The sequence below is a fragment of the Mastacembelus armatus genome, chromosome 7 (assembly GCF_900324485.2).
Source record: "Mastacembelus armatus chromosome 7, fMasArm1.2, whole genome shotgun sequence".
Lineage (NCBI taxonomy): Eukaryota > Metazoa > Chordata > Actinopteri > Synbranchiformes > Mastacembelidae > Mastacembelus > Mastacembelus armatus.
The window spans coordinates 23,440,440-23,467,939 of NC_046639.1; the positions used below are offsets into that span (position 1 = coordinate 23,440,440).

Below are 27,500 nucleotides of genomic sequence, written 5' to 3' on the forward strand. Positions count from 1 at the left end.
CAGAGTGACTGACCATTTAATGATCTTCAGAAGTAAGTTAAACAACCATTTATTTTACATTTTTAAAATGTCCTCATGGAGGAACAGCAAAATACACTCAAAATGAAGATTGATCAAAAGACAGTTTTCATATTAATCACCGTTTTAAGTTTTTTTTGTTTTGTTTTTTCTTCTCCTTTGTTTATCAAAAATTATAAGTGCCTTCAACATAAACATGAGAGTATTCAGCTTGCAGTCAGAGAAATATTTACACCACAAAACTGACAAGCATGGTTTTACTTTCAGCATCGGTTTCACACATCTCATCTCCTGCCTCTTTCAGACTGCTTTGTTTTGTTGCACAAAACAAAAATAAGGACCCTGAAAAAAGACAATTATAAAGGGGAAAAATACACAGCACATATTAAGGACATTAGTATTTACAGGTTGGCTCAAGGAAACATTTAAGGGAAGGGATGGAGACAGATGATCAGCACATCCATTAGCGGCATGATGTCAAGTTTAAGTAACATTCTTTTCCTTTCTGATTTTACCTTTAAGATTTCAAAATAAAGCATGCTGTAGCAAATCTGTCATGAGGTCATGACTTAAATGACCTCAGGATTCATCTCTTAACATGGGAGAATGATTATTAGACAGCAGGGGGCAGTAGAGGACCACATCAGGAAGAAGGAAAACAAAAATGAAAGAAATGCAACCCCAACAATACAACAATGGTTCCTTCAAAATGAGGATACAATTTCAAATCTTCAAAATATACAAACACTGTGGTAACAGAGTTGGGTTGATGGGCAATGCCAAGAAAAAAAGGAATCAAGTTTGCCCACGTAATGGCTAAATACAAAGTCACATATGAAAATAGGTTCTGATTTGATGTTTTTAAAATTTAGCTTTTACTTTGTGTGTTGAACATTTGTATAAGATGTTTTGGCACAGAATCAATTCAATTTCTTTTGTGAATATCACTTGGATCCTGCATAGATCCTTATCACCATTTCCATTCATAACCCCTGCCCAAAGGAAAAAAAGAAAAAAAGAGAAAACAAAAGAAACAATTGACATTTGATGGTCTTGTAAAATAATTCACTTGGTCTCTCCACATTGCTTCAGTCTTTAAATATTTATAATATTTACAGTTTCACAATTTTCCACATATCCTTAGGCTTAAAGAAGATGCAAACAAAAATAAACAAATTAAATATTCTTTATATAGTCCCCTGTTGAGGCATTGAGTGTAAACTGTACAACTCTAAACTTCCCTTCAGGAGTTCCTGGGGCAGGGAACACTTCGGGATGGAGAGTTGAGTCCAGAAATGAAGACGTTGGCTGATGGTGAAGGAGTAAAAGCAGTATGATTGATCAGGCTGAAATGATTCTTGATCATTTTCCAGGCAATGATTTTTCTTTTATCTTGCACAAGCATGGCTGATCATGAGAGTAGCTCCATAACATGAATCATACTATACTCAAATCTGTACAGAGTTCACAATTTTTCCTTAACATAGTGCAATGACTTCTCACATTGTTTTTCTTTTTAAAAAAACAAAAAAATCACAATCACTTTTATGAAGGTAAAAAATATCCCATAGGAAGGTCTTAATCCATAGCTTTATGAATGCTATGAATTAGAAAAGGCTATGCACAACACCTCCAAAGATGGCAAAAATGAAATGAGTAATCAAAAATGATCATTAAAAATCCACGTTTAAACCTTTAAATCCTCTCTATAAAGGTATCGTTTTTGGAATTCAACGTCATTGGGTGACTTAAGGACTTGGTGAAGTGAAGGGGGAAAGGAGAGTGCGTGCTAAATGAGATTTTAAAAAAGTTAAAAATAAAAATGTGAGGCAATTCCAGTTTGCAAAACTGGATGAGTCCAGAAGGGCTGGTGTTGGCTTTGTTCAGGAAACAAATGGAGGTATTTAAACAGAGGCAATGACAATCATGAGGTGAGGGGAAATGCTGGAGATGCTGTTGAGAAGGTCCGGAGCCAGCCGCGAAAGGTGACTCTCCGAGAATTCACACGGAGGGAAGATCTGCACCACATAAGCTGGCTGTGAATCCAAAAAAGAAAATAATATAATGAGTGAGGTAACAACAAAAATTATACCTTTTTAATTGTGATTCAAAAACAAAACTAAGAAAGAAAAAAAAAAACAGAAAAAGGTTAAATGACCACAGACCTGATTAGAGCCAGGGTTGGGCACATTGATGATGCCAGCTGCCTGTTTGGCTTGCAGGTAGGTGATAAAGCCGCTTTTCAAGGCTTGAGTTTGACCAAGGACATCTTCTTGATCTCGACCACAAGGTAGAGCCAGTAGCAAACAGTAGTCATTCTCCACCTTGCATGAAAAAGTCATTCATTAATGAATACATAAAATACACTACTGAAACACACCACCAATAAATGCATCATTTTACAAGGCTTTGTTTATTGAATCCATATTACCAGTTGAGCATTCATATTGATTAATGAAACTGTTGACTCAAATGTTCAAATCTGCTGTTCAAATGTAACAAAAACAATAATACTCACTGTCATTCTGCGTGCCACACTGTCCAGCTGGGAAGCCTCAAGTCTCATTCTCTGGACAATGCGGAGAAGAGGACCTCCCTCTGGGGGCGGCAATGAGCGCTGGGCCAATATGGTGCTGCCAGAAACAAAGTGCAACTGAACAGCGGCCTGGTCGTTCTTCAGTGCCAAGAGGCCTTGCCATACAATAGGATATTTCTGTACAAAGAAAACAGGAATGTTTTGCAAACATTGTTTCCTTTTTGGAAAAGCCTAGAAAACATATTTCATGTATGATGACCCTGCTGGACTATTTGTCTTCCTACCGTCAAAAGTTGCACCATGTCAATGGAACGATGTCCTGAATGTTCCAGCTTAGCATCAGGTCGTGGCTGCAGTGAAGCTGATGAGGGCACTGCTGGTGGAGGTGTTGACAGGAAGGCTGGAGGGCCTTTCTGCAGTGATATATCAGGCTTGTGAGTAAGACTCATAGGGGATGTCATGGGAGACTGGTATGAGGGTGAGACTGTATCTCCTGGTATTCGGGAAATGTGTGAGAGGTCTGTAGAGGTAGCATGGCGGAGATGGGAACTCTCAGGCTTAGAATCACTTCCTCCTCCATGTAGCTGAGACATTTTAGCCCTGTGACCTAGCTCAGGCTCTGATGGGACCTGATTAAGAAAAGACATACCAGGTTGATGGCGCTATGCATGCTTGGTATGTGTACATGAATATGCTCTTTTACTTGAAAATGCAATTATACACATTACATAATAAAAAGGCTAAAATATTTGCACAAAGACACAGACAATAAAAACATGAACTAACCTGTGAAGATGTAATGCCTTGGTTAGCCAGGCTGTGTCCTGATGAAGGGTGTCCTGGAAACTGGGACTGGAAGCCCCGCATGTCCCGATACACTGGAAAGGAGTCTGTTCCTCCTGGATGGATCAGCTGAACCCCATGAGGATGAGGAGACACCATAACAGGACTAGATCCATGGACTCCTCTGATTCTACTTTCATTTGAAGGTGGATGTATCAGCTTTCCCTCCATTGGTTTGAGAGATTCTTTTGCAGAAATATCTATGCCCTTCCCTACTATAGGACTCTTTGCAGGCCCAGAGATGTTGCTTGAAGATGTTCCTGTCTCTGAGGTGCGTGACTGTCTTGCTTCTAAAGTGGCCTGCTCTCCCAATTGCTGGTGCATGAGGATGCGCTGATGCATGTCTCTGTACTGGTCCATGCGTATGTTTGGATGGAGTCCTCTGTGATCACTGTGAATCATCATTACATCTGACTGGAGTTGGGGCACTGATGGTCTACTAAGGGCTTGGCTGAAGTGTCTGGGATCTTCGTCATTTACACTGCTTCCACCACCACTTGATACTGAGCCCTGGGGACTTGAATGAGACTGGAGTACCATATCTCGAATGACATTAGGCTGTGGTGTGTTTGAGCGCTGTGCAGGCCCTGGGTGGGGAGAAGACAGGGAGTCCCCTCGCCTTCCATAGTTTATTCCAGACACTGGTGGGGTGTTAATTCTGGATTCATGTGACTGGGTGACACTATGAGGCTGAATTATGACAGAGGACTGTTCTGAGTGTGGGTGATGGATGCTAGAATATGTAGATATTGATGGCATGCCATGACTCAGAACTACTGAACTTCCAAGAGGAGAACTGCTGGGAGGACATGCTTTACCAAAAGGTGAGGGAGAGTGAACAGCTGTTCTGGGAGACTGGGGTTCCTGCTTGAGGTGTAGAGACGATCGATCACTTGAGATGCCAGGGCTGGGGCTCATACGGGTTCCAGATAGCGATGGGTGGTGTGGACTCAAGACAGGACTAAGGTTAGACTGCTGGACAGCTTTGCCAATGTCCATCTTTTTAGGCAGAGGTTCTGTCCCCAGTCCTCTCTTGCCATGCTGCTGCTGTATCACAGCTTGGTTATACATCAAGACTTGAGGAGAAGTAACAGACTGTTGGAACATCTTGACTGCTGAGTGATATGGAGCTTCTGATTTGTCACATCCAAGACTCTCCTGCTTGGTACTGGAAATCACAGGTTGAGAGTTATACGACTGGCTAGTTAAGAGGACCCCTGTGTGCCCATAAGCTGCAGGAGATGGGGCTACTTTTGGGTTAGGCGACTGGGATGATGCAATGAGTGTGTCTTGCTTTATTTGAGATTTGGACACAGACTGCTGAAACTCTATATCACCAGCACTGGCTTGAGGTATTTGACTAATTTTGGCTCTCATCCTGTGAGGTCCCTCTGTTTTCTGACCTGAATAACTCAGAACAACAACACCCTCTGATGTATTGACCCTTAGGCCAGGACTGGAACCTGTACTGTAGGTAGTGGTCTCAACAAGTGGGCGCCCTCTATTCCCATCTTCTACTATATCCATACCATGGTAGCGATTATTCTCATTGGACGTTGATCTAAATTTTTGCTTGGGAATAGGTAGACCAATACTTCTGTTGCTTAGGGAAATTCGTGGAGTTTCCTCTGTATCATAAGGCATTGGAATTCGACTTATTACTGAGGTAGCAGGGGAAATAACTGTATGCTGAGTTTTCTCTCCACAGTTCTGTTGTGACTCTGTGAGTGGAGATGGTTTGTTGTGTATGGGCTGGGGGGGGTAAAAATGCTCTCTCTTCAAGATGCAACTGTCTTGAACCCACTGAATAACAGGGATTTTCATTCTCCGACATCCGTGAAAGATCTGACAATGCAGATGTCACCATAGTAGTAGGTATGGAATTGCTGTTTGATGCAGACACATATTTAGGTTCCATTAGGATTTTTCTTAAGGTACTAGAACTAGGGTCAATATCAGAGGCCTTGGTATCAGGTGGCATTGGAGGATTTGCTGAAGAGGTTCCAAGTGCAGTTGATGCTGGTACAGAAGGAGTTACCACTGTGACATGACATGAAGGAGCAACATATATTCTACTTTCTTCAGATCTCTGAGGCCAGTCAGGTGAAAGTGGAATTTTGACAGGACGTGGCAGGGGTACACTGAATTGGGATACAGCTTGTGAACGAGCAGGGGCAAGAGTAGGGGTAGATGGCTCTACTGCTTGGGGATGCTTTTTACAAATGGAGATGTTGCTTGTGCCTGAATGGAAGGCAGATTCTTTGGGAACCGGTTGTTCAACTTCTGGCTGTTCGGCCTCTTTGGGCGTGTCTACACTTATCGCACTTGTAACATCACGTCTACAAGTTGCAACAGCAGTGACGACAGAGGTTGCTGCAGTTGCCCCAGCTGTAACTGTAACTGCTTTTAAATTAATTGTTTCTGGGTCTTCTGGGATTGACTCAGGTAACTTGACTAGAGAGGGCTCTGGCTGTAAAATGTCTTCAGCAGTATCCCCTTTCTTAATAGCTCCACCTTTACGACTTCTGGATTTCTTTGGAGTTTTTGCTCTAACTTTGCCTATTTTCTTGGGAGTTTCAAGTAAAGGGGTATCTTCAGCTGCCTTAGACTCTGACATTGACCCCTTTAGGTTGGGTGTTAGGGAACCACTGTCTGAGTCAGCTGCAAGAATATTGTTGATCACCATGTGTGTTTCAGGTTCCATAATCTCATTGGAGGAGGAGGAGGAGGAGGATATCAAAGATTCAGGGGTAGGAATAATAGCAGTATAAGGAGGAGGAGCTGTGAACCCATCTGTATCTGCACAGGTTTCTTCAGCTGTAATAGAATCAATAGCAGCTGCAAGTTCAGTTTCACTTGCAGGATTAGCTCGCTTTTCCTCCTCAACCTCACCTTCCGTCTCCACTATGACAGGAGGCAATACAGTGGGTTGCCCTGAAGGGGGTTCCTTATAAGCCCGGGGAGGTTGCTCAACAGTAAGTTTGGCAATATTTTCCACTGCTTGCTCTAGCTCCATCTGACGTGCTAAAAGAGCTGCAGCTGGATCAGTAGGAAGTTCAGGTTCTGAGAGAGTGTCTTCCTTTTCCTGTACATCAAGCTGTTTTGATTCCTTTGAAAGGCCTGTAATCGTTGTTTCCTCATTCTCTTGAACTACTGTCTTGTTTTTGGTAACAGTAGGAGATTCAAATGACTCAGGCTCATCATCCTCTGAACGAAGTAATCCTTTTACATCATCAATACTTACACGGATCTCAAAGTTTTTTAAGCTGTGTGACTTCTCTTCACTGATCTGCTTGGTATTTCTTTTCAGTCTTGGTGTTTTCATTTTAACACTCTTTTCAGGCTGTGGTGTTTTTTCAGAACAGCTGGTGTCTAGCTTTTCACCATCAGCAGATTTCTTGCCAGAGTCTTTTAAATCTTTTTCCTTCTTGTGGACTGGTGAACTTGCATTTTCCACTGTTTCGGATAACCTCTCAAGCAGTTCTGAATCAGCTTGAGGCTTCATCTCTGACTCATCATGACTTGTCAAATCAGACTGTTCAGCTACCACTGTGGTGCTCCCAGACTGTTTGTCTGTTCTACTTCCTTTCTTATTAAGTGGAGCAGATAAACTAAGATGTGTTTGTTGCACTTTCTGGGCGCGGGGTGAACGCCATCCCTCAGAGGTTTTCACAACCTCTATGGTACTTGAGGTCTCTTTGACCTCTGTGTCTTCTTCCATCATTTTCTGTTGATCCCCTTTTACTGGTGATATATCCTCAATTCGTTTGACACCTCTTTTAGGTGGACGTCCTCGCCTAGTATTGGTAGATGAAATCTGAACATCTTGCTGAATTGGTTCTTTATCAACACCACGTTTGCGCATGGAGCGTGATGTTTCGACTACCTCTTTGCCAGCTTGGTCATCTTCATGTAGTGTGGCATAGACTGACCTTACATTCCTGCGACGTGTCCTCCCATGGATCAAACTTGACTCAAGGTTTTGTTCAGAATCTGATGCATGAATTGGTGACTTGGATGTAGTTTTTGACTCAAATAAAACTTTTGGTGCTTCTGCTCTTGGAGATGAGGCCCTTTTGAGCTTCTCTCTGTCAATCCGTTCACTTTTTCGAGTTGCAGGTTTCTCTGTGGCAACATTTTGGGGGGTACGCAAAACTGACAGTGGTTTTGCTCTTTTATTCTTAGGCTGCCGGCGGTTTGGTAAAGGTTTTATTTCAGTCTCTAGCTCTGGCATACATGCCTCACTTTCTGTTTCAGTTTTCACAGCTTCATCAAAGTGTTTTGGTTCCTGATTTTCTATTTTAGGTTCTGTCTTAATATCAGATTTTTCTTCAATTTTTGGATATTCAGAGTAAGCAAATTCTGCTGTCTCAAAACCACTGAGGGAACCACCAGGAGTTGGGGGCTTGTCTACCACAAGAGGATTATGTTCCCCTGTTAAACTATCACCAATTTTCACTTTTGGTTCATTTAACTCTACTTTTGTCTCCATTTCATTTTCTGGTTCTGACAATACAAGTGGAGGGGTTATGGTTAGCTTAGGAACAACTGGTTTCAAGTCTTCAGTAGGAAGAGAACGAGATGGGGACATCTCAAAAACTAGCTCCACTTTATCTTCTTTGACAAATGAAACAGTGTGATCTGAGGGTGGAGTTGAAACATCTTTCTTTTCTGGTGTAACTTCTTTAGGGGAACTAACCAGTGGTGAAATAGTCAAGGTTAATGGGGGGCTAGCTGATTTACCATCAACCTTAAGTAATGGTTCAGATACTTTATCAGACAGCACATTTTCAGTCTGCACTTCATCTCTTTTAATCTCAGCCAGTACTGAATCATTCTCAGAATCAGGTGGTGGATGGTCCTTGTCCTTTTGTTGTTGAAGCTCCAAAAACCGACTATGAAAAAGGACAATGGGCTCTGGTGGGATGTCCCCTCCCACAGACTCAGGCTCTGCCTCAGTAACACCTGGCTTAGCAAAAGTCCGACCAACTCCAGTTTCAAAATCCTTGTCTTTACGTTCAAGATGTTGCAAACGACGGGAATCCTGTTCAAAGATTGAGCTGTGCAGGAACCGAGAGGCAAACAGTTCATGACGTTCTTGATCCTGTGGCTTAAGTTCCTCCTTTTTATCGTGCAGCTTTTCTTCAGAGCCCGTGCGAATCTTCTTCTTTTTCATATACCAAGAAGGAATAGGTCGAGGTGCTAACTCTACCTTGTCCTTATCTGAACAGCTGTGGGAGGCCGGAAAGCGTGAAGGAAGAAAGGACCAATTATCTTCCCTGGATGAATACAAGGTCTTGGCTCTTTCAAGGAGTGCTTTTGTATCAGGAGTTATAGTTTTATCTAATGCAAAAGAATAAAACTTATTCTTTTCTAAGGAGCCTGAATGTTTCAGGTCTAGGATCCTCTCATCACGGTCCCTGATGATATAAGACAAAGAACTATTGGACTTGGGAGAGATGTGTTTGTTTTCTCCATCATCATCTTCATCATCTGACTCTGACTGCACTTCACCAGGTTCCAAATCCTGGCCAAGTCGTTTGCGGTTGCTTTCACGTTTTGTAACATCACTTGGGAATGTCATTTCCAATCTAAGTGAATCAGACTTGATCCTTCTTTCCCAATGTTGCATTAACTCCTCATCACATTCAAGCAATGTTGTCTTAAGCTTTGGGAGCTCAGTGTCAGAAGACTGAAACTGTCTGGCTGTTAAACCCAAACTGTTTTTTATTGACTCTGTGTGTGAAAATGTATCTTCTGCTGTTGGAGAGGATTTTCTTTCTTTGTTTATAACTGACACAGAAATCTGTGCAGTTTCATCTTCTTCATTCGCAGAAAAGTGACTAGATCCTATTGAGGATGTTATACTTGGATAAACATCCTCACTCAACTTATGGGAACTTGCAAAATTGCGCTCTCCTTTTGTAGTAACCATTTCAAAGTCAAAATTTTCCAGTTTCTTTCGTTTACAGGAAGAGAAGTCATCATTGGTTAGATCATGGGTTGTTTTTCCAACATCATGCATGATGTAGTCCTTTTCAGAGTCACAAGTCTCATTACTTGGTGGATTTTCCTTATCAGGGTCGCCAAGACTGGGTCGAAGCCATCGATGTGGCTCAATCTGTTTTGAGCAAATATTAGTCTGGTCAGTATGCAGAATGTGTTCTTCTCCCTCATCAGAATCTCTGCATTTTCCTCTTCCTAGTTCGTTTTCATACAAAGCCTGTTTTTGTTGCTCATCCAAATCAAGACTGCCATCATCTGACATCTTTGTGAGACTGGAACTGTTTTCACTTTTTGAACCATCTAAATCCATTTTAAGATATACAGAGTCTAAGTGATCTGAACACTCTTCAGGTAGTTCTCCTAGCCTTGACTGCCGCTCCAGAGAAAGGCCTACAGAGTCTCGTCCCTCTTTTGGACTCGTAACTGAGACCATCCTGGCACATTTATCCTTGTGATGCTCCTTTTTATTCATCCCTTTTATCAAAGGGTTCTTATCCAAATCTGTGTCTTTAGCACTATTCCAATGTTTATGAAGTCCAGGTCTACCAGGGTCTTCCTCACTAGTTCTTTTCTGTCGATCAGTTTTCCCAGTGTCTTCAAAACGCCTTTTCCTTGCAGCTAAACGATCAATATCCACTGAAATACCACTGTCAAATCCCATTTCAGATTTTCCATGTTTTTTGGATTTTAGTTTAGCATCCTTGTCAATAACCTCCACTAAACTGTGCATATTTTTGTCTCTGGCCAGCTTTCCATGCTTACTAATATCACCTTTTGATGGTTCTGAGCGGAATGGAGGACTCCTCTGGTCAGTGGAAGGTGACGCTAATCTAGGACTGTCACCCCCACCCTTCTGTATTTGCTTTTCTTGGAAAGCATGACCAATCAATTTCCCTTCTTTAACACGTGTTAACTGCACAACACAAGGCAGTAGGTCTAACCTTCCTTTGCTCAATGTTTCCTTTGAAATTTTACTGTTTTTACCTCGAAGAACAGACTCAGGACTAACATCTCTTTCAAGCTCAGGTTCTGTCTCACATGCTTGAGTAATAGGTGATGCAACTTTTAGCTTCTTAAGCCTCTGTTTCTCACTTTTGTCCTTGTCCCCCCGCTCTTTACGCCCAGCCTTCTTCTCCTTTTCAACCAAATTCCCTCTCTCGACTTCAAAAACTCGCTCCTTTTCCAGTTTGTCAGTTTTGTTATACCTTTCAGAGCGTGCCTTTTCAAGTTTTTCAAATCTGGGTGGAGAGATGGAACTGCAGCTACCGCTTCTTTCAGAAGATCGACAACAAATACGCCGATCTGAATCACTTGGTATTCTCTCAGAGAGTGAAGGAGATGCAGTGGGACTAGCAGGACGGCGAGGCGCAATGTGAGATGGGCTTTGGCTGCGCTCAATTGTCCTCCTCCCATGATCACGTCCACGATCTGTTTCAAATCGCTCTCTCTCTCTTTCACGTTCCCGTTGCAAATAGCTATATTTGCGAATGTCCTGCTCATAAGGGTCAGCTCTGTATTCCCGATATTCACGGGGGTCTTCAAAGTATTGTGGATCATAGTAATCTCCCTGATATGGGTCCCATTCAGTGTAGAACTCCCGGCTTCTAGCTGAGTATTTACGACGTGGATCATCAGTATATGCTCCTGGTGTTCGTACATTTTCATAATATTGCCTTTCTGTTTGAAATTCATATTGAGTTCGCCGATCATCTCTGCAAAAAAAAAAAAATAGACCCAAAAGAATTAGCTGTAATTTAATCATACATTGGAATCAATTATTTTAACAATATTTATTTCAAATTAATTATTTATTAAACAAAGTAAACACCTTCTTTCAGAAAGAATGTCATAAAAGTCTCGTATATCTTGGCCAGATGCCTGCATTGAACGATAGAAAGCCATCTGACTTTCCTGATTGGCAAAGTCCACCTTAAAGGGAAAAAAAAGATGGTAAGCTGCAGTTTTTACAGACTATCTGGTTTTGTCAACACATGATATTACAGAGCATAAGTTTAGAGCAAAGCTGTTTTACTTGCCTTGATCTTACTACCCCCTATTTTCCATCCCTTTGTGTCTTTGACAGCAGCTTGAGCATATTCAATGTTGTTATACAAGATAAGGGCCATTCCTTTCATTCTGTCAAATACGACCTGTAGAAGACAGACAAAAATTGTCCCGAAATGCCAGAAAGTAAATAATGAGCAACTATAGAGGGGAAAATAAACACACTTACCTTGACAACATGCCCATAGCGGCAGAAATGACGAGTAAGAAACTGCTCAGTTGTATTTGACGCCAATCCATCCAACCAAACACATGTTGTCGGCATACTCTTTCCAAAGCCCAGCTGAAAAAAGAAGGATAAATTGTCATTTTGCAATTGTTTTACCTAACATCAAACAAAGAAACAATTTATACAAATAACGCTTAAAGACAATAAGGTGTTTAAAACATGATAATTCTCACCTTTAATCTATTGTTACCAAGGTATTCGCCATCCATCTTTTTTATGGCCTTGCAGACACTGGCAATGTCACAGTATTGTAGAAAGGCATACTGTGGGGCTCCATTCACCTTCTTAATGTCAATATCCTTTTGGGATAAAAACAGAAACATGCTGTCAATAAGCATCATCAGCATGGTAACTATAGTATATGGCCTCATTCTCAAGATAAATTTAACCTACCACTATTTCTCCAAAGCGCTGAAAGATGTTAAGCAGGTCATGGTAAGTGGTGGTCTTCTCCAGGTTTCCAATGAATAATGTTCGTGTGGCCTTTGGATGAAATTCATCTATCCTCTCATCCAAGGGCCGAAATTCATTCTCACTTTCTGTCTCTGTAAAATAAGTACTCACTGTAACTGTGTGGGGTTTACCATCATGTTTTTGCCTGCAGTTCTGTTAAAGATCAAAACTTACCTGGACCATTCCATGCTGTGACATCAATTTGCATGCCAAAAAAGAGCTTGCCCTTTGATGCCCCAAGTGCTTTCTCTTGGTCCTCTTGCTGGCGAAAAAATACAAGCCCGTACCGCTCCTCTGAAGCTCCATGAATTTGTACAGATGTGACCTTTCCATGTTTCTTAAATTCATGGAACAAACCATCCTTCAAGCTAGTATCTGTGGCAAAAAATAAAATGTTTCAAGTACACATACTAAAAAATATACTTGTTACTAAATAATAACAATGTTCTAGTGATTTTTAATAAAATATTTTAAGATTTGAGGATTATACAGAAATACAATACTTTTTTGCATAAAAATGCTTGCTAAGCAAGGAGGAGCTGAGAACTAACCTGTGGAGCGCACAGGAAGATTTTGGACCTTGATGCCAAAGCTTTTACGTGGTTCATCTTTGTCCAGGGAGGATAAAGGAAGTGCTGAAGGTGCAGGAACAGCAGCAGACTGTACTGAACGTGCTGGGGAGTCATCACTCGAACTACTGCTAGAATCACTGTAGCAAAAGAGAAACATGGACTGGTATTAATGTAAGCCTTATAGGTTTTTCTCTTAGTCATATTACTGTTAAGAATATGTAAGAATGGAGTGATTCATATATATTCTTTTATTTATATATATATATATATATATATATATATATATATATATATATATACATATATATATGGCTTAGTTGTCTTACTATATTGATCCGCCAATAATATACACATGCACTGGCTCCTATCAATTATTCATATACAGTTCTGTGCAGATGTTTTAAGCACTTTAGATATTTTAGATTTAGATCACCCAACACCATCAGGTGTCTGATTGATCCCAGGTTCATTGTGCAGGACAACAAGTCCATAAAGAACCCACTAGAGTTCATGAAGAACTATTTTCAGAGGCAAGAAGAACCAGGAGTCCTGCAGCAGGTGGTCTGATCCCCACAGAGCCCTGATCTGGGCAGTATGGAGTCACAAGACACTGGGACAGGGTCAAACCAAAGAGAACCTCTATTGGTTAAAGGGCAAACAGGAGTCCTGCAAATACTGATTAGATTCAGGTTTTGTTCCTTTAGTGCACTTGGAGTGAAGTTAACGGATGTGTACACACACACACACACACACACACACACACACACATAATATTATATTATATATATATATATATATATATATATATATATATATATATATATATATATATAATATAATATAATATAATATAATATATATATATATATATATATATATATATATATACCCGTCTTCCCATCAATTCACTTTGATATTGTGCATTTGGAAATCTGTATACAACAGTGGATCTGTCAGTGGCAAATTCATGACTGCCTCATGCACCTTTTTTCTCAAACTATTCCCATGCCTGTCTCAGCTTTCTAGGCCCTCTGCTGTTTGTTTCCTTCTCACTTTCTCCTCCCGAGCTCAGACACTCCCGGAAGTGCTGCTGACGGAGTCTGGCCTGTGGGAGTGGGCAGGCAGCCAGCACTGGCCAGAAATTTCCAGTTCCAACTGGATCTCACGGAGGGGGGGAGCCATTACCCATACACAGAGGTAGGCAGTGAGAAAAATACACCAGCCGTCTCCTGAAATTTCCACCCACAGCACTACCTTGTGAAACCACATGTGTCGCTACATGTCGATCAGAACTGTGGACTCTGCTGTGTCCAAAGGTGAGGTAGTTAAACAAAAAGAACTGGACAGAGGTTAAGTACATTTATGTATGTAGTTTTAAAACTGTCAACTTCACTTGCATTTGATTATCCTAACCTTTTGTTATTTGTACACTCTGTTTAATTATTACTCAATAATCCTAAACCAATCAAATTACAAAAGCAATACATTTACAAAGAACTTGGACACAAGCATCATCACAGTAAATCTAACAATACTCAGTCATGCAAAAAAAAAAAAAAAAAAAGAGACTAAATTAGCATGTCAAATTCAAAACAGAGCTGAGACCAGACCGACTGGCACAAATAAACTGACAGCCTCTGCTTGTGATGATGGACATTTGGTTGTAACACCAGAATCAAAAACATACTCACAGCATGCCAGGACAACATCTTTATAAATAAATAAACAAATAAATTAATAAATGACTTGAAAACTACTACTAGAACATTTCAAAATGCTTTACATGCTCCAAATTGGGTTTTTTTAAAAACATATTGGTGATGCTGTTGTTACCCACTATTAGCTCCAATCATTTCTCCAACATGCAGATACTTGTATGCAATTTTTTTTTTTTTTTACCAGCAGGGAGGAACATGGATGTTTGTTTAAATGTTGCACACAGAAAAAGCAAGCCCTTCATTGTACAGTGTTGGATATCTTGCTTTGTTTATAACACTGTTTTTGACTCCTGTCATCTGCAGTATCATCATTTTTGCTTTAAATTAGAAGAAGAACTTGCCATAATGACATGGTATAAGGAGTCACGATAAAAGGGTTAATGGTATAAACCACAGCTTCTGCATTTTGGGATGTTGAGCAATACAGTGGTCTTGATGGGAGTCCCTACTAACCACTGACAAATTAAAAACACACACAAGTCTTAGCTTGTTGACAAAACTAGTGCCTTGAAAATTATACACAGATTATAAACAGGGACATTGTGAAAACTCAAGTCATTTTTCCATTTCAAATTCAATTTGAATCCACAAGTCCACACTGGTGAAAACCCCACACATTTAATTCAGATACACTTAGATCTATGAGTTGTTTCATTGTGGATTGTGCTGAGAGGTAAAGTTTATACCAGTGACATTTTTTACATGGTTTCCCTGTGTGCAAAATGTTGCATATCTGAGAGAAACTGAATTAAAATTAGCTTAGATTTTTTATTTGTATAATGTACATTGGAATTATGCATAATACTAGATTTGTAAAAGAACAATTCTGTACAACACTGTGTTGCATAAAATCAATGGCATCTTATACCATGCATTAACGCTACGTTAGCCTCATAAAAAATACTCATCCTGCTACTACAGGACTCAGGTAAGCTGCAGAAAAAGACGCTAAGTTCTCAGCTGTTCTCACTGAATTGGATCTTGTCTAGTTGAATTTTGTAAATGCAATTTACAGTAATCTGAAGCAGCATTCAGCATGGAGACTTCTATTTGTGCAACATTTCCTCTGTCCTGCACCTGTTTATGACTGGGATCCACAAAGGTAAACAGTCATGCACATGGTAGAAAGCTTGACAGAGAGCTTGATTTCACTCACCTGCCACTTGTGCTGCTGCTGGTACTGCTGACTGAGTCTGAACTAGAGGAGCGGCTGCGAGAGCCTGACCCACTATGGGAGCGTGGAGGACGGGAAGCCTGACTTGCCAGTCTCTGAGGAGAGGGATTTCGAGAATGCGTTGAATGTGGAGACCTGCTACGACTGTGGCGGTACGAACGCTCCCCACGCCGACCCCTGTCCTCTCGGTAAAGGTCCCTGTGCACCACACTGGCCAAAGTAAAGGGTTCCCTTGCACGAGACTCATAGCGAGGCTCTGGTGTCTCAAAGCGACAAGGACTCCTGCTGTGGGAGCGGTAGAAGCCAACCCCACTGGATGCAGATCCTCCACTTCCACCTGTCGTGCCCCCTGCTGATCCACTTGTTCCTGTGTTGCCAGCCACAGAGCTAACAATAGTTCCACCGACTCCTGATGACACTGTTGTACCGCTTCCACTGGAGGTGCCAGACCCAGTCCCAGCCGTGCTTAGAGTCCTCTCTCTTGCATCACGATAATAGTCTGTTTCATAGTGCCGCTGGCGGTCAAAACTGCTACTAGTACGCTCATGATGTCCATAGGCACTGTGCTCATATGCCCTCTCCCGACTTTCAGCAGTCCTAAGAAACAGAAATAGAGAGGACAACATCACATTACAATTACATTCCAGATGTTTCAAACGTTTCAGAAAGCTGCTAGTATCACACAGTTGACAAAATTATGTCAGGTGTCTCTCGTGGGGTTGTTTTAATTAGACACGTTGAAAGATTGGGCACTACAGTATTTTAAGGAAGGGTAGTTGTTATTATTATTTACCAGCCTACAAACTGAATTACAAGGGAATTTCCATGATGGGTTGAGACAACTGAGCATAAGGTCTTGCGTGTCTTCTGTTTGCGACTTTGAGATAAAGTGTATCAGAACCAGAGCAAATGTCCGTCACACATTTCTTTCAACTTTAAGGTGTAAAAAAGGTTTAAGATGATTTAGTTGAAAATATCTTTTGTTTGAATGCAGCTTAAACCTATAAATCAAGTGTCCAAGTTCAAGCATCAAAGACATACTTAAGTAGCGTGTCCTATTGTAGAATGCAACACACATGGACTGAAAAGAGAATCAACGCAGATCACTGAGAAGAGAGTTTTAGTAAAAGGCATGCATTCAGTGATGAACAGAAGAGAAATACGGTGCTTATTTCAGTGTTTAATTGCAGGATATAAAAGATTTGCACAAAGATTACTTATAATAAAAGGAATTAAATGAGAGATTATGTCTTTAGAAATTTTCAAGTCATTCTCTCTTATAACATCTGGTGACTGTAACAGAAGCCATTTTTGAGGCTTTTTATCATGTGAGGCTTTGTTGAAGGTTTTTGTAGGTGATTCATGACAAGCCTTTTGTTTATAATGTTACATAATGTGACACCACTTCAAAGCATCTTCTATGAAGACGCACATTCGAAATGGTGCAAATAGGAAGACCTGAACCCACTCTCTCTGAATAAAGCAATCAGAATTTAATTTGGTAATACGACTGCTGAGTCATTACAGCAGTCATATTACCAAACTCCCTGTAATGAGCGGGACAGGACAGCAATTACCACTGTTTGAATTCAGATCAAATTATAATCAGCAAATTAGCCATGATGTTCCAACACAGGGCGGAATATGGTTTAACATAACAGCATTTACCAACCCTCATTATACCTACAATATTATAACATTAAAATACGACTGTTTTATTCTTATTATTCTAGGTCAGCTTTGTTTGTCCACTTCAAACAAGAGGATAGAAACATTTAATACAGTTTTAGAATTAAATGAAAAACAAATTAACTTAAAAAAATTAAATTAATTAACAAAACTGTAAAACATCTCCTGTACGAGTGTGAGACGTTTACTACAAAAAGACACATCATAATTATACCTGTGACACTATATTACACGTGTCTACACATCCATCCATCATCTGTACCCCCTTATTCCTAACCAGGGTCACAGGGATCAGCTGGAGCCTATCCCAGCTCTCTTTGGGTGAAAGGCAGGGGTCCACCCTGGACAGGTCACCAGTCCATCACAGGGCCACATGTGTCTACATATCTATCTATATAAGTACCTCTACAGCTATTTATCCAGACAGATAGATAGATAGAACTTTTAATGTTAAACAATATCTGCCTTTGGCTTTAATTACAGCTTTGCAAACTCTGGACATTCTCGCTGTGAGTTTTTCCAGGTATCTTGCTCAGATCTCTCCCCGGATCTGCAGACATTGTCTGAGATGTTGAGCATTTGTAGCCAACAAATCCTACAATCCAATTTGTCCAAGAGAGGTTCTATGCGATTGAGGTTGGGTAACTGAGAGGGCATATCATGATTGATAACTCGCCATCCTTCTCTTTCTTTTCCAAGTAATTTGTGCACAACCTGGGTTTGTGTTGGGGTCACTGCTTAAAACTAGTGCCAATCAGTGTACTTCCTGAAGGTAAAACATGACACTATATGATGGATTGATAACCATGCTGGTGGAGACATCCCTGGATGTTGTGAAGATTTTCAACTTGGCCTGCAGCAAAACACCCCCAAATCATTATAGATCATCTTCCCTGTTTCATTGCTGGATTTAACACCTTGAAGAATTGTGCTTTCACCTTCCTCTTTGTGGCAGGTTGGAGTTTGTCCCAGTTTTTTATGACAGGTGAGGGCCTTTTGAACTACACCTTCTGATAGTTTTTTGTTTTTTTGGCAAATGTTTGTAATTCTAACCCTCATCTCTCAAAACTATCACTGTCTAGTTTCAAATGAAATTTCCTTCATATTTTTCATTGTTTTGGAAAAACGGCAAAAAAAAAAAAAAGATTAGAAATTAACAATAGCAGTTTATACAAGAATTTGCAAAACCTGATCAGTATGACATGCCAACAATGTTGTTGAGTCAGTTTCTGCATAAGAACAGAAATGTTAAACTATTTCAAGTCAAAATTAGCAGTGACCATTTTGAGCAGTCTAAAGTCTAAAGAGAAGTCCTCGTTCTCTAATCCCTTGAACAGCATGTCTATTTACTTTGCTATGTTGAGACATTAGGTTTTAATCCAAAACAAAACAACAATGTAGAACTTGAAAGTTTTGGGCCATATTTGAACTTTTGGAGGTGTATGTATGTATATATGTATGTAAGTGTGTGCTGTCGTAAGGCTTCAGTTTGGGCCAACAGTGAACAGTTTGAAAAAGTCTCTGCAGGTCCAAATAAAAAAAACAGCTCACAGAAATCAAACTTTTGCTATGTATCTCATACCCAAGAATAAATCCAATAAGTTGGTATAAATACCTCTATAATAATAAAAATCATACTCACTAGATGGAAATCCTAAAGACAGTGTAATGTTCAAACCTGAAATGATGTAAGATGTCTGAGAAAACCAAACACTATGCATAGTGGTTTGGTTTTAAGAACAAAGATCTCATACTCCTGGGACATACTCTTTCTGCAAAGATCCACTTTCTACTATCCAGTTCAGATAAGTACTGTTAAAAAAATAAATCTCACATGCTTTGGCTTTTTTATATTGATGATATGAAGAGAAAATTCACTAAAAAAGTCCCTCCTGATTCCTTCAACAAGTTCCCCAAATTTTCCTTTCTGATAACTAGTGGAGGCTTTTAGATCTTAGATTGATTTGGACCATCAGAGATGTTTTGATTAAATCTGTGTTAACTGTAACTACAAATCAAACAGATTTGCAACATTTAAAAGACCCTCTGCATTTTGTTTTGAATCTGTGTAATATGTTACTTCAGCAAGTCAAATTTACACTTTGATTGGCTTTTACAATTTTTAGTCTTAGAATTTTCCAGCTTTCTTGTGCTTTACAAATGCGTGGAATAGTGTTTCCACGAGAAACTATTTTAAATATAGGAATTTGTCTACTGGTTGATGAAGAAATGGATCCTCATACAAAAGCACAGCTAAAAACATTTAAGTGTTTTTCAGCCAATTTCCTCAGTCAGGTCTTGGGTAATTCAAAGCAAACATCTGGGGACCAAAATATGTGAATGTCCAAAGCCAAAACATTTGAAAAAAAAAAAAAAAACTGCCTGGATGTCAGCCTGTGGTTTAGGAACCAAAACAGGATGCACAAGGTGTTATGTGAAGTCTGCCTCTATTTCTTAAGATATGACTCAAGCGTTTCTCTCTCCCTCCCTGACGCTCTGTGATGTCCTGAAATGCAATTTGGTAAATGACCCATAAGATGAGTTTCTTCAAATGCCCAACCTGACCTTTACACATGAAGAAATGTGTTACACACATTCACCCTTACACATTACCGCCATACTTCAAAGGATTTATCCTGCATTAACACTTGGTAGCAAATAACATAATAAATGTTTTGCTTCCTTTAAACATTTTAATTTTAGCCTGCACAGGGATACAGAATTAGCCTACAAGGACCACAATTTATAACCAAGGAACTATCCAGCCCCCACCAATTGGCAATCATTGACTGGAATTAAGGGTTAGCGGGGTTATTGACTGCAACTATTTGATTCTAAGCGATGTAAAAACGCTGATGAGGCCAAACTGCAAATATTAATCACTGTAAAACATTCAAAGTAACTGTAACCTATAGGCGCCCAAATTATTTTTACATCATGAGTGGAAGTATTTCATTATTTCTCTTTGCCAGAGCCTTTTGCCATAGGGCTCAAGAACAAAAGGCTGCAGAGGCTACACACACTCTCTGAGATGCTTGATTAACGGGATACTAGCACTATGTCTGTATTTCACTGCACTTTACATAAAGTACAGCAGGTCAGGGGCAAATTCAGTTTCAACTTTTCTGATTTAATCATCTGTGTGCAGGATTCATGAATAACATCTATGGCATAACAATGTCTGCAGTGAAATTGATGGATTACCTTGACCCCCAAATGCTCTCGAAAATGCTAATTTGGTGGCACAGGCCCGCTGCTCAATAGATAGCCTTCAATTTCACTTCAATTTTACTTTACACAAAGCAGGTTCTACATTATTCATGGAGCGTAAAAATAATTCAGTTAGACTTTTTTAGCAGCACTTCCATCATTGTTTGATTATTAATCTGCTCTGGTGCATGCTAAGCACATCAACTGTTTTGGGATTACGTGAACAGCATAATTAAATGGATGCATTCCAGCAGCATGCTAAAAAGGCGTCTTATGTGGAGACTCGGTCATGTGGGAGCAATACATTTAATAGTTTACTATTAAATATCCTTCTGTCAGTGAAACCAGCGTCAAGCCAGTGTACCAATCTTATGAGAGTATCGATATGAATCCATCATGCCCACTGATTTGCCACATCGGTAGTCTGCAGTAGTCAAATAAGACCAGAAATTAAAGGGACTGCCTTAAGAAAAATCTCTGATGGGTGACAGCCATCTTATAAAAATAAGCATTTTATTGGTTAACCTGCAAAGGAGCTGTGACATCCTGTAAATCATACAGGACATCTGTCTATACACAGATGTGCTGCCAGTTACTATTATCAACCATGCATAAAGAGTGAAATGCTACAATAAGAATAATAATAATAATAACAATACTATATGAATAATATTAAATGTGTTACACATCGCTCACAGTTGAACCCTGTGATAGGTTTACAATAACAGCAAGGCTGGAGCAAAAGATCCTTGAGCTGGAACTAATGATTATTTTCATTATTGATGTATATGCAGATTATTTTTTAATGAAGCAGTTATTTAGACAATAAAATGTTTTTCCCCCCACTGTATTCCCCAGAGCCTAATTTTGTTTGTTTGGTCCAACTAACAGTCCAACAGAGAAAAGCAGAAAATCCTCATGTTTGCCATTTCTGCTTGATACTCGAAGACTTAAATCATTAATTAAATACTTAATTCAGTCTCACAGTTTGTTAAGAGTAAATATAGTAAATATATGCACTAAATTAATTTCGATTTTTCTTTTATGTTTGAAATCGTATTCCCTGTACTTCTTTTTTCATCTTTTTTCTTTCTTATTTGAACTATTCTGGTTGCACGGCTGTCATTTGGCACATCTTTTAGACATCCTCGATTTTCTCTGCAAATAATGAATGTGTCAAATCTTTGAATAACTTGAATCTTTGTGTTACATTAAGTGTTGTATTTTACAAAGAGACATTTTTTTTATATTTTGATCACTCATCAACAGCTGCCATATGAATCTATTCATCATAAGGAGAGCAGGGGACAGGAGCTAAAGGTGGGGTCAGGTGAGAGGAAGAGAAAGGAAAACAAAACAAGGTAAGGTACAGATTTCTGCTTGTAGACACACAGGCAGTAATAACAGTCTATGCACCAGCTACTTTGGTTAGTGGGGAAAATGGAGAGAGACAGGGGATCAAACTAGGGGGTTAGAGAGGACAGCTAAAATACACAGGGCAGGACATACCAACCTTTTGAGAGAGTGGTAACTTGACCTATAATTCCAAATACAATCTAGGGAGATAGAACTTTGTGAGCAGAAAAAAATGAGCAAAAATGTTGAGTGGAGGGGAAAAAAGACAAAACTGTTCATATTAGAAATCCTCATCTTCAGGGCAGGGGACCTCATGCGCATAGATGAGCTGGTGTGTCTGCTTTAATTAAAATCTTGAAAACACACTTGGTCTGGTACAAATCCAGGTTAGAACAATTTGTATACTGGAAAATGTCAATCTGAGTCCATATATCCATCCCAACATTGGAAAAAAAAAAAAAAAAAAAAAAAAAAATCTGTGTTGTACTTGAGTCCAGTTAAATAAATACATTATATCCAGGAGTCTGTCTTTATAAAGTATTAGACTGTTGATTCCACAACAGTGACGATGGAAGTGATGTAAAGTCTTGCATCTTCATTTTGTCCTCCACTTTGGACATGCTGTGCACAGCAGTGATGTAGTCAAATTCCTTTAGTAGGGGGAAGGAAATGACATGGCCATGGCAGATGCGGAACAAAGAAGATGTCTCTTAATGATAATCCAGATTCTTGTACATAGTAGCATTGTATTCATTCCCAGTGTTGAAGATGCAGTTTTGAAGTTCATGTATGCTCATGTCTGTTGTCTATGTATGATCTCCTTTATGAACAGAAGAGTCCAAAACCTGGGCTGAGTCTATGACAAATGTGGTTCAAGGGTGCAACGTAGTTCTCTGATTCTGTATGTGATTATATCCGAGGTTTACTTATAGTTCCACATTCAAGAAAGAAGAGGTAATCCACAGACATGATCTCCAACTGTACAGATGGTAATAACGTTTCAGTCACTATTTCCAGCATTCTTCTTTGAATTGTACAATCCAAACACAGTCCATGTTGGTCCGCAGAAAATCTTTAAGTCTCATTCGTAGAAAAATAAAAATAATCTCCACAAAAATAAGGAAGGGAAAAAAAATCATATGCTCACTTGTTTTTCTTGTATCTCTACTGAGATGTATCACCAGTAGAGGTCTCCCAGCACTCAAATCGTAATGCCCTGATCTCAGACATAATCCCAAATAAAACAACAAAGAGAAACAACCAAGAAAACAACCCATACCTTTAACATATAGCATATCCTTTGGGTGCCTGGTCAATGTTAATCCAGCAGTGGGAAATAAATATCCTGAGCAGGTTATCCACATGACTCCAGCCCACGAGAGAAGTGAACACCTCCGTGAGTTGTGCACGATAACTGAAAACCAAATTAGACTAATCCAAACAATGGTGTCTTATACATAAATTGTATGCTCTTGGTTGTTTTCTTAAATGAGAAAAAAGGGTGACATTAATCCATCAAGCAGGGCTCGTAACTCCAGATTAGGGGAATCCCAGGGATGGCTGCTGGACCACTCTCTCTTTTTCTCTCTCTCTCCCTCTCTCTTTCTCTCTCTCTCTCCAGCAATCTCCAATAATCCTGGGAAATTTTACGATATCCAATCTTTGCCCCGTATTTTCCGCAAATGATGTTTCCACCTCACAGAGATGTTTAAACTCACAAAGATAATCCCCAAAGCCATTTAAACTATGGACTATTCATTTAGGTAACAGATACACTTGTATACAAAAAATGCCCTAATTTAAGGAATATCTCAGTGTCTACCTGTAGGTATGGATCCAGGAGCACTGGTCGCGCTCTGAGGACTTTAGAGGACCTAAAAATGTAATTCTTAAGCATAAACTCTTTTTCTCCTCTTTAACCCCCAACCAAGTAAATGAATAGATGATGGAAAGATGCTTGGAGGTAAGGTGTTTACCAGAAATCACGGTTCCCCCTGCCTTCAGAGAAACTTTGTCCACTTACCCGTCTAGTCTGCGTTCATAGCGTCCATCTCTGCTGTGGAGCGACGTGGGGGGCCCATACACGACCCCCCCTGCCGCTCTTGTGAACCCTGATACATCCCGGCCACGAGAGCCTAAGGACAGAGTATCGTCCAGCCCCCTTGCGGCACTAGGAATTGTGCCTGGTTCATTGTAATCAGTGCGCAGGTCTCTGTCCCCCATCTTGTTGATAGCATTATGAGCCTTCTGAGCACTTTTAATGTCCACAAAATCCACAAAGGCTGCAACTCCACCTTCTGAACCTCGCTTGGGCAGGACCTTGACACTCTCCACACGTCCATATCTGGAGACAATGCAAAGAAAAAACTGAGTGACCCATAAGTTTTGAACTGCAAATGTACTGCATCAGTGTTAATGAATGTTAAACAGGGTGCTCCATTTGAATTATTTGTTTAGACTAATTCAGCAGGCCTATTCAAATTGCACAGTGCTGAATTATTCCATGTCTGTGTTTGAGGAGGGGCGGGAGCTAAGGTGTCTCAGCCACTCCTGTTTTCTGCTCTGTGGTACTTTCTCACAAGGCAACAGTAACCCAGCAACTGGACTTGAAACCTTGTCACATTGCATGCTAATAAATGCATATGTTTTCTTACATTGACATGTTTTCTACACGGAAAGTGCTCTGGTATCCTTACTCAAAAAAAGTGAACATGAGGTTTGGGCAGCATTTAGACATTTCATGGTGTGTGTGTGTGTGTGTGTGTGTTAAAAACATGTAAATACCTATAATATGACTCTTTTTGTTTTACTCATCAGAAAGGCACTTCTGCTGCAGCTTCTAAGTATAGCATCATTCATTTCTGCCGCCCAGTTTAAAATATAACAAATCAAGGTATAATAGATAGTTTTTTAATAGATGTACATGAGGGTCAGGGTCATTACTGTTTGTAATAAGCCTGTAAATAAAAACATAGCCCGTCAAATGACGGTTGAATTGACAGACACAAAATGTAAACCCAGTCTGGGATTTCAAAGCTTGCTATTATATTTATGCGTTGACTTTCCCCCACGAATAATGTCGCTGTCAGAGACAGTAGGATGCCCATAAATTTATTGGCATGCCAGTTCCCAACATTGAACAGCCTTCGACGCCATTTTAGAAAAGCTGTTCACACTGCTTACTCATTCTGCCGTCCCCCATCTTCATTGACTTCTATCAGACATTGGGCTGTCATGCACCTGCATACTCTGACTACCTCTGGGTTAGCGCTGGAGCTGAGGCAGCATGCTAAAAAGGACTGGCCGACACAGTTTCCTCTCCGCTACTGCAATAGCATGCTGTCAGTCACCATCCCCCAAACATTAGACTACACATATCATAACACTAATGTAAATAAAACGTGGCGTGGGTAGACCATTATTGTACATCAAGCAGATACGGACCATATTTGTAGCTTAGCCACTGCATCCGTCTACCGTAAATAATAAGACCAAGAGAGAAAAGCAGCAAATCAAATATAAGCCCTTTATATCTATATTTCACACAGTCCTATGTTGCGGCGTAAACTGGGGAATGATACATTTCGGTTAGAGTTTTGTTGAACAGACATGTATGCTTTATGTCGGTAATTTAGCAGATTTCGTCCGATATGGCGACGCCTCCACATTACAAAAAACGCAACGATGCTCATATAGGTAGACTATGATGTTTTTCAGCAGTCTGCTCTCTGGCACATATGGACGGAGAGGCGGGCTGCTATTTCCTTGACAGCCGAGAAGAGAGAGGCGAGAGTGCGTAGACGACCGTGATAGCCACGCAAAAAGTCATATTTACATTTTTCTCTGTCCAAGAAAGACAACAAAGAGCTAAAAGCCCACAAACGGTGCATGTGACGGGCTCCTCTGATCGCCCAAACAAAAAGCACAAACGGGGCTCAACCATGCTGAATACTGTAATCAAAATATCGATATGTGGTCTGGTTTGGCTTAAGTCAGATCACGCTGCAGGCTGTGCAAGTCAGCAGCTGGGGGAAGCAACGCGGTTACAATGAAGCAACGAACCATTTTCGTTCACAAAGTAAACAGCAGCAGCCCAGCACGACGCTACAATGTTGCATATCAGAAAACACAGCGCCCTGTTCAATCACAGGCAGCTTGCAACAATGTTGCAGCGTGGACGGCGGCGTGATGTCGCGTCACCTTTGAGGTTTCACCGACTTGTGTTAGATTTTATAAAAAAGACTCTGAACAACTGCAGTGCACTCCTGAGGGTAGGTATCGGCTGTAGTATTCTGATTACCCATAGTCCGCACACACTTTTGGTGACCTGATAAACTCGCAGATAATCAAGTGAAGCACCGGACTCAGGCAGCAGAAGCACACGGGGGTAGATACCGCCAGATGCACGGCGTTAAACGTATATCTGCTACAATGCTGAAGTTTGTTTACACTGCCTGGGTGCTATTCGCCTGTATGCTGTAGAAAAATCTGTTTCCTTTACCGTCACCAGGTGGGAAGATAAGCTGCTTAAAAGTCAAATGTTTACCTGGGAATGTACACACTACAACAGTAAAGTGGTCACCTAGCTTAGCTTACAAATTAGTTATTGTTCCAAAATGGCAAAATCATATGTTGACTTTCTGTGTGGCTGAAGCTGCTGGTGGTTTTTATTCCATCTCGGATAAAATGCAGCAGGGTTGATGTTGCTTATGGAGAGCTGACAGCACAGTTGCCAAATGGGACTTTGCTACAGGGGAACCTCCTGCTTCATCCCGACTTCACTAAAATGTGACACAACAGAGAGGAGATGCTGGCCGTGCACTCGTCCTTACATTACCAAACACACACATCTCTCATTGCTGCTGCTACTCACCGCTTGAAGTGCTCAATGATTTTCTCTTCTCGTACATTTTCGGGTAAATTTCCCACCCATAGATGTCTGGTTTCCCGGACCATACTGTGTGCTCCTGATCCCCGATCATACAGATGAGTTTGCTATGTCAGTTTCTTCCCGTGCAAAATAGAAAAGGTTTGCAAAATGAACGCCGGACAAGAAAAAAATACTCGGCGCAAATCATTGATTAGTCGTTGTAACGCTATGTAAACCATTGGGTTGGATCCCCGCACGCTGTTTGATACTCTTCACTGTTCAAGCGCGATCTTGAGCCTCATGAACGCGCTCTGGACTGTTCCCGTGACTAGGCGCGTCCCTGACACCATGCGACCTTTGGGTGTCGAAAGAAAGCATGTAGCTTCCTAAAAAGATGCAGCAACTTCGCCTGTAATGAGAGGCACACCGCGCAGGCGTGGCTTTGTGTGTGAACTTCTTTTTTCTCCCCGATGAGATAGTCGTCCGCCTCTGCGCATGCGTGAGAAAACCCCTCGTTGAATGCTGGTGCCTTGACATCTGAGAAGCTTTGACTCACAGGAGGATCCCATCAGTGCTGGTTGGGTATGGCAGGTGAATAATTTTGCACACAGTCAAGCTAAATTATCCCAAGTTTCATTTTTTTATGAAATTTGTTGTTATTATTGGTTATTATAAAAGTCTATTTTTTAAATTAACTACAAAGGAGCATTCAGCCTTTTTCAACCTTGGCTGATAATTTATGTCAATAATTAATCACTCTAG

General features: G+C 40.4%; 1 protein-coding gene across 1 annotated transcript; it reads right to left on the reverse strand.

Moving 5' to 3' along the window:
- spen (spen family transcriptional repressor) lies at positions 1–27,099 on the reverse strand. The gene is given in 16 exon segments (XM_026333662.1): positions 1–2,054; positions 2,184–2,342; positions 2,537–2,731; positions 2,839–3,183; positions 3,341–5,158; positions 5,160–11,115; positions 11,232–11,332; positions 11,440–11,553; positions 11,637–11,750; positions 11,870–11,995; positions 12,090–12,241; positions 12,324–12,524; positions 12,701–12,858; positions 15,596–16,210; positions 23,892–24,212; positions 26,742–27,099. Coding segments are annotated over 16 exon segments (10,590 nt in total). The 5' UTR covers positions 26,825–27,099; the 3' UTR covers positions 1–1,922.
- Positions 27,100–27,500: the final 401 nt, after the last annotated feature.